This window comes from Lupinus angustifolius, chromosome LG18, assembly GCF_001865875.1.
Source record: "Lupinus angustifolius cultivar Tanjil chromosome LG18, LupAngTanjil_v1.0, whole genome shotgun sequence".
Lineage (NCBI taxonomy): Eukaryota > Viridiplantae > Streptophyta > Magnoliopsida > Fabales > Fabaceae > Lupinus > Lupinus angustifolius.
The window spans coordinates 16,385,792-16,399,656 of NC_032026.1; the positions used below are offsets into that span (position 1 = coordinate 16,385,792).

Below are 13,865 nucleotides of genomic sequence, written 5' to 3' on the forward strand. Positions count from 1 at the left end.
CCATAAATTATATTATTCGAACAACTCTGCCATTCAAATATCCCTTCTATGCATGTGAAGATTGTTTAGTATCTCAGAATTGTTCTATTCCATTTACTGAATGTCTTGTATTTCACTCGTAATACCAGGTTCAACTTTTCTGTGTGGATCACCTGATAAACTACTCCTTTGAATCTACAGAGGAATTCATATCTATGGAGTTACGTTTTACTTTAATGGACAATGGGATGCGTGCAGCATTTCAGTTGCTTCACATGGTGCTTGAGGTAAACATCTTGTTAGCTGTTACCAATTAAGCCCAGTCTCATTCAAATGTGCTGTATCTATATTGCTGGCTGTAAAAAAAATTACTCCATTGTACATAATTTTAACTGCCTTGTGATGTTTCTGTTATGCAGCATAGTGTCTGGGTTGATGATGCTTTTGATAGAGCAAGACAATTATATCTGTCATATTATCGATCCATCCCAAAGAGCTTGGAACGCTCAACTGCTCACAAACTCATGGTAGCAATGTTAGATGGAGATGAGCGATTTGTTGAGCCAACACCAAAATCACTAGAGAATTTAACCCTGCAATCTGTTAAGGACGCAGTAATGAGTCAGTTTGTTGGTGATAACATGGAGGTCTGCTATTATATATATTGAGAGCATAGTTTTTTTACCATTACATTCAAACACTATAATCCTTGCTTAAAATATGTTGTGTTTGTTGTTCAGGTTAATATTGTAGGTGACTTCACTGAGGAGGAGATCGAGTCTTGTATCCTTGATTACCTCGGCACAGCTCAGGCCACAAGAAATCATAAAATAGAGCAAGAATTTAATCCACCCTTGTTTCGACCATCCCCATCTGATTTGCAGTCTCAAGAAGTGAGAAGCTAAGCATATATTGCCATTACATGCATATGTTGTTGCGGGAACCTAATAAATACTTTCATGACAATTCTTTAGTTGCAAAGTTTGGAATTCAGTGGCAATACTTTAATGCATCAGGCCTATAACATATTTTATCTGCTTTTGGACAGGTAATTTTAAAGGACACTGATGAGAGGGCATGTGCCTATATTGCTGGGCCAGCACCAAACCGTTGGGGTTTTACTGTTGATGGAGAGGACCTGTTGGAGACAATTAATAACGCATTACCAAGCAACGGTGGGCTTTCTGGATTATATATCTCTTCGTGACCCTCATACTCTATGTTACATTTCAAAATCATTGTTAATCATTAAATGCTGAAAATGGCTTGTGCAGATGACCAGTCAAGGTCTGTTGCTAAACAAACTCAAGGTGGTCCGCGGAGAAGCCTTCGTGGTCATCCTCTTTTCTTTGGCATAACTATGGGGTTGCTTGCTGAGATTATAGAATCTAGGTACTTCTTGCACACTAGTAGTTAGCTTAGTGTGGAAACTTCAGACACCTTTGTCAATCACTTTCAGGCTGAAATCAAGCCATCTCGATCACGTTCATGCCAAAGTTAGGCCAACCCTGATTACTTTTAGGCTGAAATCAGGCTTCCGGCCATCTTCATGTCTAAAACAGACCAACCCTTACTAGTTTCACGCTGAGATCTGTACACGTGTCTAGGATGTCTTATACTAGCATCATAAATGGTAAATACATCATAGTGTCACCTTAAAAAAACCACTCAGGAGAAATTTCCAGTTATGCTTAAAATCTAATTAAATATTATGTACAGGCTATTAACAACTGTCAGAGGTTCACTGGGGTTGACATATGATGTGTCATTTGAATTATACCTATTTGATAGGCTTAAACTAGGATGGTATATGATCTCAGTGACAGCAACTCCAGGCAAGGTGTGGGTTCCATTCTTATACTAACTACTTTTCGAATGTTTGGCTGTCATTTTCCTTCTATATAGAAGTTTCAGATTAAATTGATTTACAGGTGCACAAAGCTGTTGATGCATGCAAGAATGTTCTTAGAGGTCTGCGTAGCAACAAAATTACTGAGAGGGAATTGGACAGGGTTAGTTATTGAATATATGCTTGAGTCGCTTTTGCATCACATTTAAGAAGAATGACCTATGGTTCCTTATGCCTTTCTGACAGCTATATTGATTGTGACCTTTTATTATTACTTGAAAATTACTTTTGGTGCTCTTAATGTAGGCTAAGCGGACCCTTCTTATGAAACACGAAGCTAAAATTAAGTCAAATGCCTACTGGCTTGGATTGTTAGCTCACTTACAAGCTTCTTCTGTTCCAAGGAAGGTTAGATAAAAGTGTCTGAATCTTGACATCCAATTATGAAATTGAGATTTTTATTGTGGATAAACTTGGTTATAGGTATTTAGTCACTGCAAATTTAGTATTTGCTGATATTCTCAGCTATGCTTATTATCTTCCACACTCATGCTTCATCTTAAGTTATTACATTATTTTAATGTTGACTGTGGAATCCAGGACATATCTTGTATCAAGGACCTAACATTTCTATATGAAGTTGCTACTGTTGAGGATATATACCTTGCATATGAACAGTTGAAAGTGGATGAGAATTCTCTATACTCATGCGTTGGGATTGCTGGTGCTCAGGCTGCACAAGAGATTGCAGGTGCAGCAGTATTCTCATAATATTAACATTGGATTTTGCTTTGCTTTTTCTCCAACCTTGGTGCTAAAATCTAGACTTGTTTTCCAAAATGGCACAGTAGCTTTAATAATTAATTTTTCAGTCTCTAGGTTTGAACATTAAACTTATAATCTTGAAAGAATACTTAAAACAGAAAAGGTGAGAAATGGTATCCCATTTTAAGTTTAGCCTTCTGATATGTTTATGATCAAAAGGCTGAGCATTACATAAATAGGTAAAAAAAAACAGAATCTAAGAAGGAAACAATAATTTATAACTCCTATAATCAACTAGGAATCCCTACAAACCAGCAACAACTACAAAATTAAATAAAGACATGATCATATTCCATAAATTTCGGGATTCCTATTCAACACTCCCCCTCAAGCTGGTGAATAGATATTGGTCATTCCCAGCTTGCCAACATTAATCTCAAAATCTGACTTCAATGGAGCCTTAGTTAAAATATCTGCTTCTTGTAACTTGGCTGAAACTTCGTGTAGAGAAAGTCTGATTTTCCATTCCTGACTTGGTGAAGTTTTTGTCAATTCCTTACATGCTTCATCCTGTCATGTTGTATTGGGTTATGCACTATGCTTTATTTCCACAAGTCATGGAGGACAGATAATGAAATTCAGTTTTTTTGGAACACTCATTTAAAGAAAAAACTTATGAAAATGGGATTTAGACCCACTGACTCACCTTCCAAGATCAGATCACGGTAACAATCTGCAACAGATTGTAGCTGCTGCAAGCATGTTCAACACTTTCACAAACCCTTCTGATAATACTAATAATGTTCTATGGCTACTACACTCACATGCAACACAACTAGCCAAACTTCACTTGCTACACAATATTCTTCAAGTCACAGGGCCCACTCCTTCCTCAATCTTAGAGCAACTCAATAATCCTTTTGAAGTTTTAGGATTGAATATTTACTTATCCTCCAAAGTCCAAACCTTATGCAATGGATCGATTGGTTTTTCTTCTCAAAATCAATTACCCAACTTGCATGACCTTGAGGCACTTCAGCACTTGAATGGTGGGAGAAACAATAGTTGCATTGATGAGTCTCAAATGTTTGATGAACAACTTGGTTTCATAAGTGTTGCTCCCACACCTGAATGTTCCACAGTCAAGCAAAATGAAAACACGGTAAACCCAACAACCACCTTGGAAATGTGGGATGATTTCATGGATGAAGATGCAAGTGATGCTTATTCTTCGAATTTTCTTCCTCCACTTGTTCTGGGTATTTATTAATAAGTGTAATTTCTATACATTATAAACATTTATGCACATCATCCACCATTAATTTGTATTTTCTTGAAGAATCAACAATGATTAAATATGAATATTGATGGATGATGCACTGACAGTATATCTTACACTATCAGTATATACGGTTTTTCTATTGATTTATTTTGTTAATCATACTTCTATCAATTAGTGTATATGATACTTGTATTGAACATGGTTCTTTTTTATATATAAAAAAATGTTCCAACATATTTTCTCTTCTACAAATTTATTTACCGTCGTTATTGTTCATACATTTTTATATTATTATAAATATTATTAACAAGACATTGACCTAATGGTACAAGGCCTTACCAAATCCTTAAAAAAAAATCAAAAGATTAAGGTTTGATTTTTAGGAACAACATTTGTTGGGAGGGACAACCACGCATCCTAAAAGATTCCAACAGGGTGAGAGTAGTGCCAAAATATTACTATAAGTACTAAGAAAATTACACATGCTTGGTTTTAGACTCAAATAAACTTGTTTTAGCTTGTAGGGGTATTTGGAAAAGTGTTGAGCTTATTTGGACTTACAATAATATATTTAACAAGTTTGTTGAAGAGAAAAAATAATTTTTTTGTTTATTTAAAAAAAGTTAAATAAATGCTTGACTAAGCTTTTTACTCAAGCTTAAAAATCTTGAACCTTGGAGTAAAATTATTCTAAGATCATGCTATCCAAAAATTAGATTGGTCTCTAACAAATTCATTATTATAAGCAAGAGTTGCCATTGTATAGAAAGAGAAACATTAATACGTCAAAAGAATTTCCAAGTCAATGTATGACTTGATCTACCTAGACTTTGATTAGATTTAGGATGACATAAGAACACAATCCAACTTGCCACTTCTTTTGTCCAAAGGGCCAAAAGCAGAGTCAAAAAAGAAATAATAATAATAATAATAATAATAACCCAAAGGTAGAGTGATTACAGAAATATCCTAAACAATATTACAAAGCCTCACCATTCTTTTAAGAACCAAAATCATAAAACCAAAATACATGCACACAATTTAATGTTGAATATATATATAGGAGCCAAAGTTGAAGAATATTGTTCTATTTGTGGTTGCTACCACTTTTTTTCTTGAGCAGGCTTCCCAACTTGCCAAGCAAAGGCTTTTTCTTCTTCAACTGTTGTTCTTGTTGCTTTGATGGTGCGCTTACATCATCATCATCACCATCACCAACACTTTCTTTCTCTGTTACAGAAGCTCCATCTCCATTTATCTTATCAAAGCCCTCATCAACATTCTTTGACTCAACTTCCTCTTTAGATTCTCTCTCTGATGAGTACTCCTTTTTCTCTATTCTGCAGCTCTCCCACATTTTGAATTCAACTACTACCTTCTCATCTTTTTCTTTGCTTCCATCTACTTCATTCACTTTTCCATTCACTTTCTCAGGTTTAGGAGATTCCACTTCCTCAGACTTATCATCATTCAAGACAACACTTTCTTCCTGTGAGCTTTGTTTGGGTTCCTCAACATTGGCTGAAAATGAAAGCTTTACCTTCGATATGTCCTCTCCTCGATGTCCATTCTCTTCAGAGAATTCAACTACTTTTGGAAGTAAATCATAGTCCTTCTCACTGTCTGTAAGATCACCATTTTCCTCAATCTGGTTTCTGGTTGTAGCTTCTTCAAGCAACTTAGATAACTCCTCAACCTTCTTGATAGAAGCGAGTTCCCTAGAACGGAGTTCCTCGTTTTCTTGAAAAATATTCTGAAACTCATTTTCTTTATCCAGCAAACTCTCCTTCAATTTCATGCTCTCAGCCTTCGCTTCTTCAACTGCTTCCTGCAGATAGATCACCTCAGCCTCAACCTCCTTCAGATTTTCCTTCAGCTGAGATTCTTCTTCCCTCTTAGCACTAGCTTCTTCCTCAGTTTCTTTCAGTAAGGAAATCAATCTATTTACTTCTTTCCCAAGGGATGAGTTCTCTTCTTCAGTTTGCTTTAAGCAGCTGACTAAATGAAGTTCTCTCTGCTCCCACTCTTCCTTACAGTTCTCGATAACATTCTTAGAATTTTCAATACCAGATGTAAGAAGATCAATCTCATGCTGAGCATCATCAAGCATGGACTCATATTTTTCATTAGTAGCTTTTAAGCCCAACTTTAAATCTTCAATCTGGGTCACATAGCTTTCATGTTCAGCGTGGTTTGCTATTACCTTCTCTTTCGCATCTCTAGCTTCTGTGGATACTTCATGCAATGCAGAAGCTAAGCTTTCCATTGCCTTTTTGCTCTTTTCTTCTTCGTCTCTACAAACCTCCAATTCATTGATAAGTTTGTTTTTCTCTTTTAATAGGGTCTGCACGCTTGAAGCTGCAAGCTTTTCATTGCTCAAAGCCTGAGCTTTCTCTTCCTTAACTATCACGAGTTCAGATTGGAGACACTCCACTTTCTTTGACATTTCAAGACTTTCTTCCTTAGCCACAAGAAGACAACGCTCTGAACCCTCAAGATCTCCTCTTTGTGTTCCAATTGTCATTTCCAACAAACTCACCTTCTCTTTAAGACTAGAAATGTCAGATTCTGCATCATGCAACAAATCATTGTTTCCTTCTAGTTGTTTCATTACTGATACCAAAGATGCTGATGCAGATCTCTCCAGTTTATTTGCCTCTTCAACTCTCAATTCAAGTTGCTCAACCTTTTTTTCCCACTCCTCTAGCAAACTATGTGCATAAGATTCGGCCATTTTTGCAGCTTCAAGCTCCACATTAAGCTGTTCAATATAAGTATCTTTCTCAGTCAGCTTTTTCTCAAAACCCTTGGCCTTTTCAAGTTCTTGCTTAAGAGCTTCTACCTCTTTTTGTAGCTCCAATACATTCTTGTTTTCACTGGCCTCCGTTTCCAGCTTTGAATCTAGTAAGGCCTTCAACTGCGTCACTTCAGATGAAAGAACCTCTGCTTTCTCCATGTGAATCTCAGCAACTTTAGTTGCATTATCAGCATGAATCAATGCCTGGTCCTTTGCATCACAAGTCATAGCAAGTTCTTGATTAATCCGCTGAAGCTCCTGAGTGGCAGAGAGAAGAGCAGACACATCCAAAGCATGTTGTCCCCTCACACTTTCAAGCTCTTTCTGCCATTCTTCTTCCTTCTTCTGTGCAGCTTCAATTCCAGCCTGTTCCAACTCAACAGCTCGGAACTTCTCAATCTCAGAATCCTCCTCAGCCCGCTTTTGAGCCACCAGTGCCTCCCTGAGTTTCTCAGAAGCCTCATCGGCAACTTTCCGTGCTTCTTTCAACTCATCAATTGCTTTTGCCTTATCTTCCTCGGCCTGAATCAGTTGTTCCTTTGCTTCCTTTAGATCTTCTTGAGCAAGACTTAACTGAGTCTGCAATTCTGAACTCTTTGCAGCTCTAGGAGGTTGCTTCTGAAAAATCAAGGAACATAGCATTTCACTACCAGATACTGGGCATCTATTATAATGGATAAGAAGCTATGAGTTATCTAAAAATTCAAATTCGAAGAAAAATGTCAAAATAATTCATACTAACACACTTAGTCAAACCTTTCAATTGTTACACTTTTCAACAGAATGGAGATATTTGGAAAATCCAATTGCTTCAGGAGCATCTGGAAGAGGTTATAGGAAGCTTATTTGGGGATGTGAGAAAACCTTATGACAATAATCTTATGAAAATGGCTTACGATATTCCCTATAAGCTATATTCCCTATAAGCTCCTCTTTTTCTTATTTCAATGAGATTATTATTGAAGGTTGTACAAATACACTTTTTTTTAGCTTACTTCAAAAAACAATCATTGAATAAGTGCTTAACTACAAATGCTGTCCAAAATAGAATTGGTATAGGAATCTGTCCATTATCCAAGTGCAGACACTCAGTAATAAAGTCAAACATGAGTCAATCTCAAAGAAAGAGATGGCACAGGGAAAATAACTTACATCAGGTGGGGTGGAAGTGGGTCTTGGTGATTTCCTCTCAACAGAGGGCTTTAAAGTCAAAGACCGTGATGGTCTTTCCGTGGACTTTGAATTCAAAGACTGTGGTGATTCAGTGAGCTTTGAGTTCAAAGAAGACGGTGATCTCTCTGAAGAAAGGCACAAATTCTGCAAAGGTGACGTCGACTCAGATTCTGGTTTGGACACTCCTTTGCCGAGTTTACTAACTCTTGGAGTTGCAGTTGAGGCTTTGCTGGGAGTTGCTGGCAGGCCTTTGTTGGCGGTAGCTGGTAGTGCTTTTTTGGAAGCAGCTGGTGTTGCTTTGCTAGGGGTAGCTGGTGTTGCTTTGTTGGGAGTTTCAGGTAAACTGGATCTATCAGATTCAAAATGTCAATACCACATCAATAGTGCATTAAATGAAATAGAAAAAGAGCATGACATCAATTTGGTCTCTGAAATTGACACAATATGCTAATGTGGTAGACTAAATTGACTTAGATACTAAATTTACTTTCTCTCCATATTAGACCAAATTGGAATATGCCAATTTCAAGGACCAAATTGATGATTTAATCAGTCGAAAAGACAAGACACTATAAAAAAACAGAAGGTCATAATTTATATGGAATCAGATACATGGATCTAAGCTTCAGCATCTAGAAGCATTGCCAACCCAAACTCATCAAACACGAAATACCCACAGAAAAATAAGAAAGATGATGGAAATTTGACCTAAAAGTTAGAATTAGGCTTAAAATCACAGGAAGTGGTGTAACCACCATTGTACAGCATAAGTTAACAATAGCAGTAGATATCAAAACCCAAAAAATAAATAAATAAAAAGGAGGTGAAACCCACATAGAAATCAGATAGAAAACAAAAATAAATTTTAAAGTTTCAAAATTTAGGTTAAACATTTCCATAATCAGTATATCAAACTGATCAATCATAAAAATCTCATACTAATTACCCAGAACAAAAAAAAAGTGAATCTAGAGGAGAAGTTAAAAAAACCCAAAACAGATCTTAAAGCAATAAAGTTGAGTTACCTAGATTTTGAAGCCATGATAAGAATGGCGGTGAGAAGAGGTTTCCTTTGTTTGATGAATGTTATGAAATTCAGAAATAGAAATGATGAAGTTGCAACATTGTCAGAAGGAAAGTGAACAAGTTTTGGATCAGAGTGTAATTAAACATAAATAAATATTGGTTTTTGATGAGAAATTATTGGAAGGATAATAAGAAGTTTTTGTCTTTTTGATATCAGAGGAATTTACAGAGAATTAAACAAAACTACTAAATTTGACTTTCTTTACTTTTCTCTCTCTCTGAAGTCTGAACTAGTTTGTGTTATGTTTTCAGGTACACACAAGAGGTGAATGGACAAAATTGACCCTGGTTTTTCAACTGTTTCTTTTTCAGAGGTAAAAACCATTTAAGTGATTCAACAAAGCACATTATTTTGGTCTTTTATGTTTTAAATAATTTATTTTGATCCAATATTTATTTAAAAAGACTAGATATGGTCCTTTAATTAATAAATGACTCGTCTTGTTCATTTTTTTTAAGTTCCAATTTACTCCGTTCTTTAAAAATCATTTTGGTTATAAAATTTGTAGTTTTTACTTTTTAGAGAATGAAAATGATAGATTTCAACCAAAAAGTCAAATTATGATGCAAAAACAGAGAAACTGATGACAAAATTGTGGAATCTGAAGCTATCATAATGTATTAATGAAAGGGACCAAATCGAAACTTAAAAAAAATAAAAGGCTGAAAATATTCGTTTGAAACATAAGGAATGGTAATAAAGTTGAATCTAAAATAGAAGACAAAAATTAGATACGGTTTTTAAAATTTTTTTAATCTTCTATACCAACTTTTATGTAACGAGAATTCCCTATATACATAAATAAATAAAGCACTTCCAAAAGTATATTTTTAAAGGAGAAATTGTACATAGCTTCAAGATTTAAACTCCCATGCTCACAATTTATATATCGTAATTTTACCCATAGAGTTACTTCTTTGGATTTTTTTATTCATCACTACTACAGGTATATTATGTTATATATTATACATTAATGCATATAGGTTTTTGTCCACACTCAACTCAGAGGATATCTATTACCTATATAATAAAAAAAGCTTTCTCATGACATGTGTCAATCTCTCAATCAAAACTTTCCCTCCAAAACATGTCAATCTTCTATTTTTGTTCATTGTACAATTTAATTCTAATAATTAATGAGCCCATTTGTTTTTTATTCTATAAAAAAATTACATCTCTCAATAAAGGGGATTGAATCCCTTTTCACATGTGAATTACTTCTCCACCATTATCATTTCATATCTCCATATTCTTCTCTCCCTCTCATTTCATATTTCTCTCTTCTTCTCTCACATGTCTACAATCCAATGTTTTATTCGTCAATCTTCATTTCGTTAAACTTAATATGATGGCTTATGTATCCCGATATTAAATCTTCATCATTGTAATTTGTTCTTATTTTATAAATATGTTGTTTAAAGTGTATTTTTATTGATTTTTGTATTCATTAACTTCATCATTGTAGATTTGTTCTTATTTTATAAATATGTTATTTAAAGTGAATTTTTATCGAGCAAGATGTTAAACTAGAAGAGGTCTCATATTAAGTTTATCTGATTTAAACAATTAAACCGTATGCTATGACCGTATGATTTTATATATAACTAATATTTTTAACAATATGAATGCAGTGGTAACATATATGGTTTTAGCCATGCGAATGTAAGCAACATACATATTCTTAATCATAAATGAACATGTAATATGTATTATTAATCATGCGGCAAAAAAATACCGTCCCGTGGAAATGCACGGGTAACTTGCTAATAAATTATAAATGTAATATCTATGCACTATTAATATAAAAATTTATACGCATTTAATACACTATTTATTATTCATTTGTATTACTTTTTGACTCAAGCCTTTCCTCTAGAAAGATATATTATAGCTTGCATTTTTAACTCTTCACGCCTATGTTTTGTTCTTACACAATCAAACTTTGAAATCCACTCCTATCTACCTGTTTGCAATCCCAAAAAACAAATTGAATGAATAGTATGGAGAAAAGAAAATGCAGTAACTAATAAAAAATAACTATTTTCTTGGGTCAAAAAACTATAAGAACAGTAAATAAGACTCACTAAAGAGAACACTTACCATAATTTTGGTGTACTTTTGCGAAGATGTAAATGGCTTTTATGAAGAAACCATATCTCATGGAACTCAATGAACCCATATGTCTGTAATCAAAATAAGTCAGAACCTATCCAAAGAAAAACAGAAAACAGGAAGTGTGTAAAAAATGGAACTTCTTATGCTCAATATAGCCTATGCATGGAAGTTATTTGATATTTCTAAGGTTCTAATGCTGCAGAGTAGCAACTCCTCCACAGATTTTCTACCAGAGAAAGAAAGTATAACATAAAGAGAGAGATTGAGAAAGCAAATAAAGAGAAACCAAAACAGATCCAAATAAACTGACTAATCACAAGATTATAACTAATTACATTGAAAAGGACTACTATTTAAGCTAATCACTAACAAACTAATCCTAGTAAAGAACAGAGAGCCCATGAAACAGAGTTGCTGCTTCCTTTAGCTTTTAGACATAGGAATAGCAGCACTTAAGCAACAAACTAATAGATAATGTCATAGAAAGAACTTACACAATCTCAGTATACCGCATTCTCCATGCAGGAAAACCAAGGTGGCACCTCACAGGTCCATAAACCAGTAAAAGATCAGGTTCAGGGCCTTTGCAGCCTGACAATAAAACAAGATAATAATTAGACAGATAAGTGCAAAATTGCACAATGAAATCAATTCTTTTAATTACTAGTATGTTTAGGAAGCAAACAAACCAACAATTTGCAGTGCCTCATTCAGGTGAGTTTCAGAGAACTCTACTCCACCCAAGTTATGTCGATTCAAATTCTCCCTGAAAATCAAGTTAGCTGCTTTAGCCACTGCCTCCTTCCCGTCCACATAGGAAACAAATTCTAAAGTCATGTGATCCGGAACATGTTTTGTGACAACTTCATTAGTTTCCTGCAGTGAGTTAATGCTATATCAGATTAAACAGGTTTTAAAATAGAACTTACTAATGACTATTGAGGCTTGGCAGTGGTAGCCACCAAATGAGCCATTTAACCATACTTCTTACTAAGAGATGGTTTAGATCAACAACAACAACCAACTCAACCCTGAGTCCTACTAGGTGGAATCAGCTAAATGATTGTATGACGCTTTATTGTTCTACCATAAATCATGTTCATACACAACAGTTTTCTTAATATTTGGGTGGGTAGCTATGGATTATAAAGAAAAACAAATGTGGCTGTTATACAGTGTCTTTTATCTCTATTTTCAAGTCATCTTTGAAGATAATTTTTCTTGTGAGTTCAAAGGTACTTTTGTCACTCCTATTTCCAATGTACCATCCATAAACTTAAAACTGACCTTCTAGCCTCATTTTGTATCCCTTGTGTTTATATACCCCTATTTTCACCCCATCATAACAATGCATTAAATCTAAACTCACCAAAACTACATGATTAATATGGAAAACATATAAGATTTGCTGTTTGGCCAAAAACAAGTTAATATCATAAACCAGAAGTGAAGTTTAGTATTATATTAAGAAAGAAATAATCCAGCAAAAATGGTATATGGTACCTCTATGGATTTTGCATTCTTCAATTTTTGAAATATGGCTTCCTTAGACTTCTTCAACACTCCTAGAATGTAGAGTTCAAGGAAAACATTATCATATGGGCAGAGAAAAAGAAAGCTATCCATCACTGATTCTCCAAATGTTTCATACCATTCATGTCATAGAGGTACACATTCTTTACTCCAAAGGAGTCAAGCCACTGCAAAAGTTGAACAACTTTTGAAGTCTGATGAGCATCTTCACTTTCTATTACAATGGCAAGGTAGCGAAGGTTTTCTAAATGAAGAGACTTGTATTTGTTGAATACTCCATAAGAAATTAAATAGCTTTCAATGAAATTAGCCACGGCTAATATGGAATACCATAAGCTGAGAATTATATGCAGAAAATACCATAGTAGTTGAAGCCCAAGATTGAAAATCTGTACAAGCCATAAAACCCAAAATGAGTGAATTAGAATGGAAAAGTATGATGAGGCTATAAGCTCAATTGCATAGACTAGCTACTTAGGTGTTCCCCATGTTCGGTTGAAAAATAACTCTCACCTACCTCGTTGTCTCGGAAATGGTTTAAATACATTTTAGGCTACTCCTCTCATTGCCAAATGGTTTTGAGATGAAACCTTAACACGTTCAACAATGAATTGTGCGAATTTATGAAACAACTATAACATTGGAATCTAGAAAATCAGTATGGATGCTGTTATAACAGAGTGAAGTTAAATCGAAATGTCATAAACATAATTTAGTTTTGTTTTAGAATAGGTTTATTTATGTAGTTATTTATTCAGTATTGCCAGTTTTGGACATGCATTTAGATTAGTGGTTTGTTAAAGAACATGTATGGTTTCATAATAATATAGTAAAATGATGATGAACATGTGATTGAGAGAAGTTAATAGATCTCAAATCCATAATTCAAAAAGAGATATAGATGATGATCGATGCCTAGTTTCCATATTTCATATTCCTCGCACTTTATACCCCACTTACTTTGCTTAATATTCTTCATTTTTTAAATTCAAATTATTGGTTGGATTAAGTGGACCCTTCCTCTTTTTAAATATCTATTAATAAATTAAGAATAATAATAATAAATATATTTTATATTGAATATATAAATACCTTATAAAAATAATCATCAATATCTTCAAAGTTGTGTTTTATTAGAGAGGAACTACAAAAATATAGAGACATTGAAAAGTGGATGCAGTACATTATTTTTCAACAAACTATTTATTATAAAGGTGACTTTGATGTGAGATGTTTGTTGGAATTGATGGGTTATTGTTACCATTCTCTTCAAAATTTAGGATGA

At 34.3% G+C, this 13,865-nt stretch overlaps 3 protein-coding genes across 5 annotated transcripts in view; 1 reads left to right on the plus strand and 2 right to left on the minus strand.

The window, feature by feature from the left end:
* LOC109332823 (stromal processing peptidase, chloroplastic-like) overlaps positions 1-2,702 on the plus strand; it is a 14,957-nt gene extending 12,255 nt beyond the window's left edge. For both annotated transcript variants that reach the window (XM_019567889.1, XM_019567890.1), the window contains exons 15-23: positions 129-266; positions 399-626; positions 720-872; positions 1,028-1,154; positions 1,254-1,371; positions 1,699-1,819; positions 1,911-1,991; positions 2,135-2,236; positions 2,429-2,702. In XM_019567889.1, coding sequence (XP_019423434.1) covers positions 129-266; positions 399-626; positions 720-872; positions 1,028-1,154; positions 1,254-1,371; positions 1,699-1,819; positions 1,911-1,991; positions 2,135-2,236; positions 2,429-2,599 — 1,239 coding nt within the window. In that variant the 3' untranslated portion in view covers positions 2,600-2,702. The remainder of the gene's footprint in view (positions 1-128; positions 267-398; positions 627-719; positions 873-1,027; positions 1,155-1,253; positions 1,372-1,698; positions 1,820-1,910; positions 1,992-2,134; positions 2,237-2,428) is intronic.
* Positions 4,787-9,081, minus strand: LOC109332824 (WEB family protein At3g02930, chloroplastic-like). 2 transcript variants are annotated; one of them, XM_019567893.1, is made up of 3 exons: positions 8,871-9,081; positions 7,825-8,188; positions 4,787-7,290 (listed from the first exon to the last, which is right to left on the minus strand). In XM_019567893.1, exons 1-3 carry the CDS (start codon positions 8,885-8,887, stop codon positions 4,963-4,965), a joined length of 2,709 nt encoding a protein of 902 aa, XP_019423438.1. In that variant the 5' UTR covers positions 8,888-9,081; the 3' UTR covers positions 4,787-4,962. The 2 variants fall into 2 exon arrangements, with proteins under 2 accessions (XP_019423438.1, XP_019423437.1); XM_019567892.1 differs by having other exon boundaries at positions 7,825-8,194; positions 8,871-9,080.
* On the minus strand, positions 10,804-13,559 carry LOC109332590 (dehydrodolichyl diphosphate synthase complex subunit NUS1-like). The gene is made up of 7 exons (XM_019567566.1): positions 13,541-13,559; positions 12,699-13,025; positions 12,551-12,612; positions 11,737-11,923; positions 11,542-11,638; positions 11,033-11,115; positions 10,804-10,895 (listed from the first exon to the last, which is right to left on the minus strand). Exons 1-7 carry the CDS (start codon positions 13,557-13,559, stop codon positions 10,888-10,890), a joined length of 783 nt encoding a protein of 260 aa, XP_019423111.1. The 3' UTR covers positions 10,804-10,887.

What these genes read in the sequence shown, in the direction of transcription:
- LOC109332824 (XM_019567892.1), bottom strand. An exon ending in CCACTTCCACCCCACCTGAT is followed by an intron (nt 7,291 to 7,824) that starts GTAAGTTATTTT and finishes TTGATTTTTCAG; the next exon opens with AAGCAACCTCCTAGAGCTGC.
- LOC109332590 (XM_019567566.1), bottom strand. An exon ending in TGAGGCACTGCAAATTGTTG is followed by an intron (nt 11,639 to 11,736) that starts GTTTGTTTGCTT and finishes TTTTATTGTCAG; the next exon opens with GCTGCAAAGGCCCTGAACCT. An exon ending in ATGCGGTATACTGAGATTGT is followed by an intron (nt 11,116 to 11,541) that starts GTAAGTTCTTTC and finishes TTTTGATTACAG; the next exon opens with ACATATGGGTTCATTGAGTT.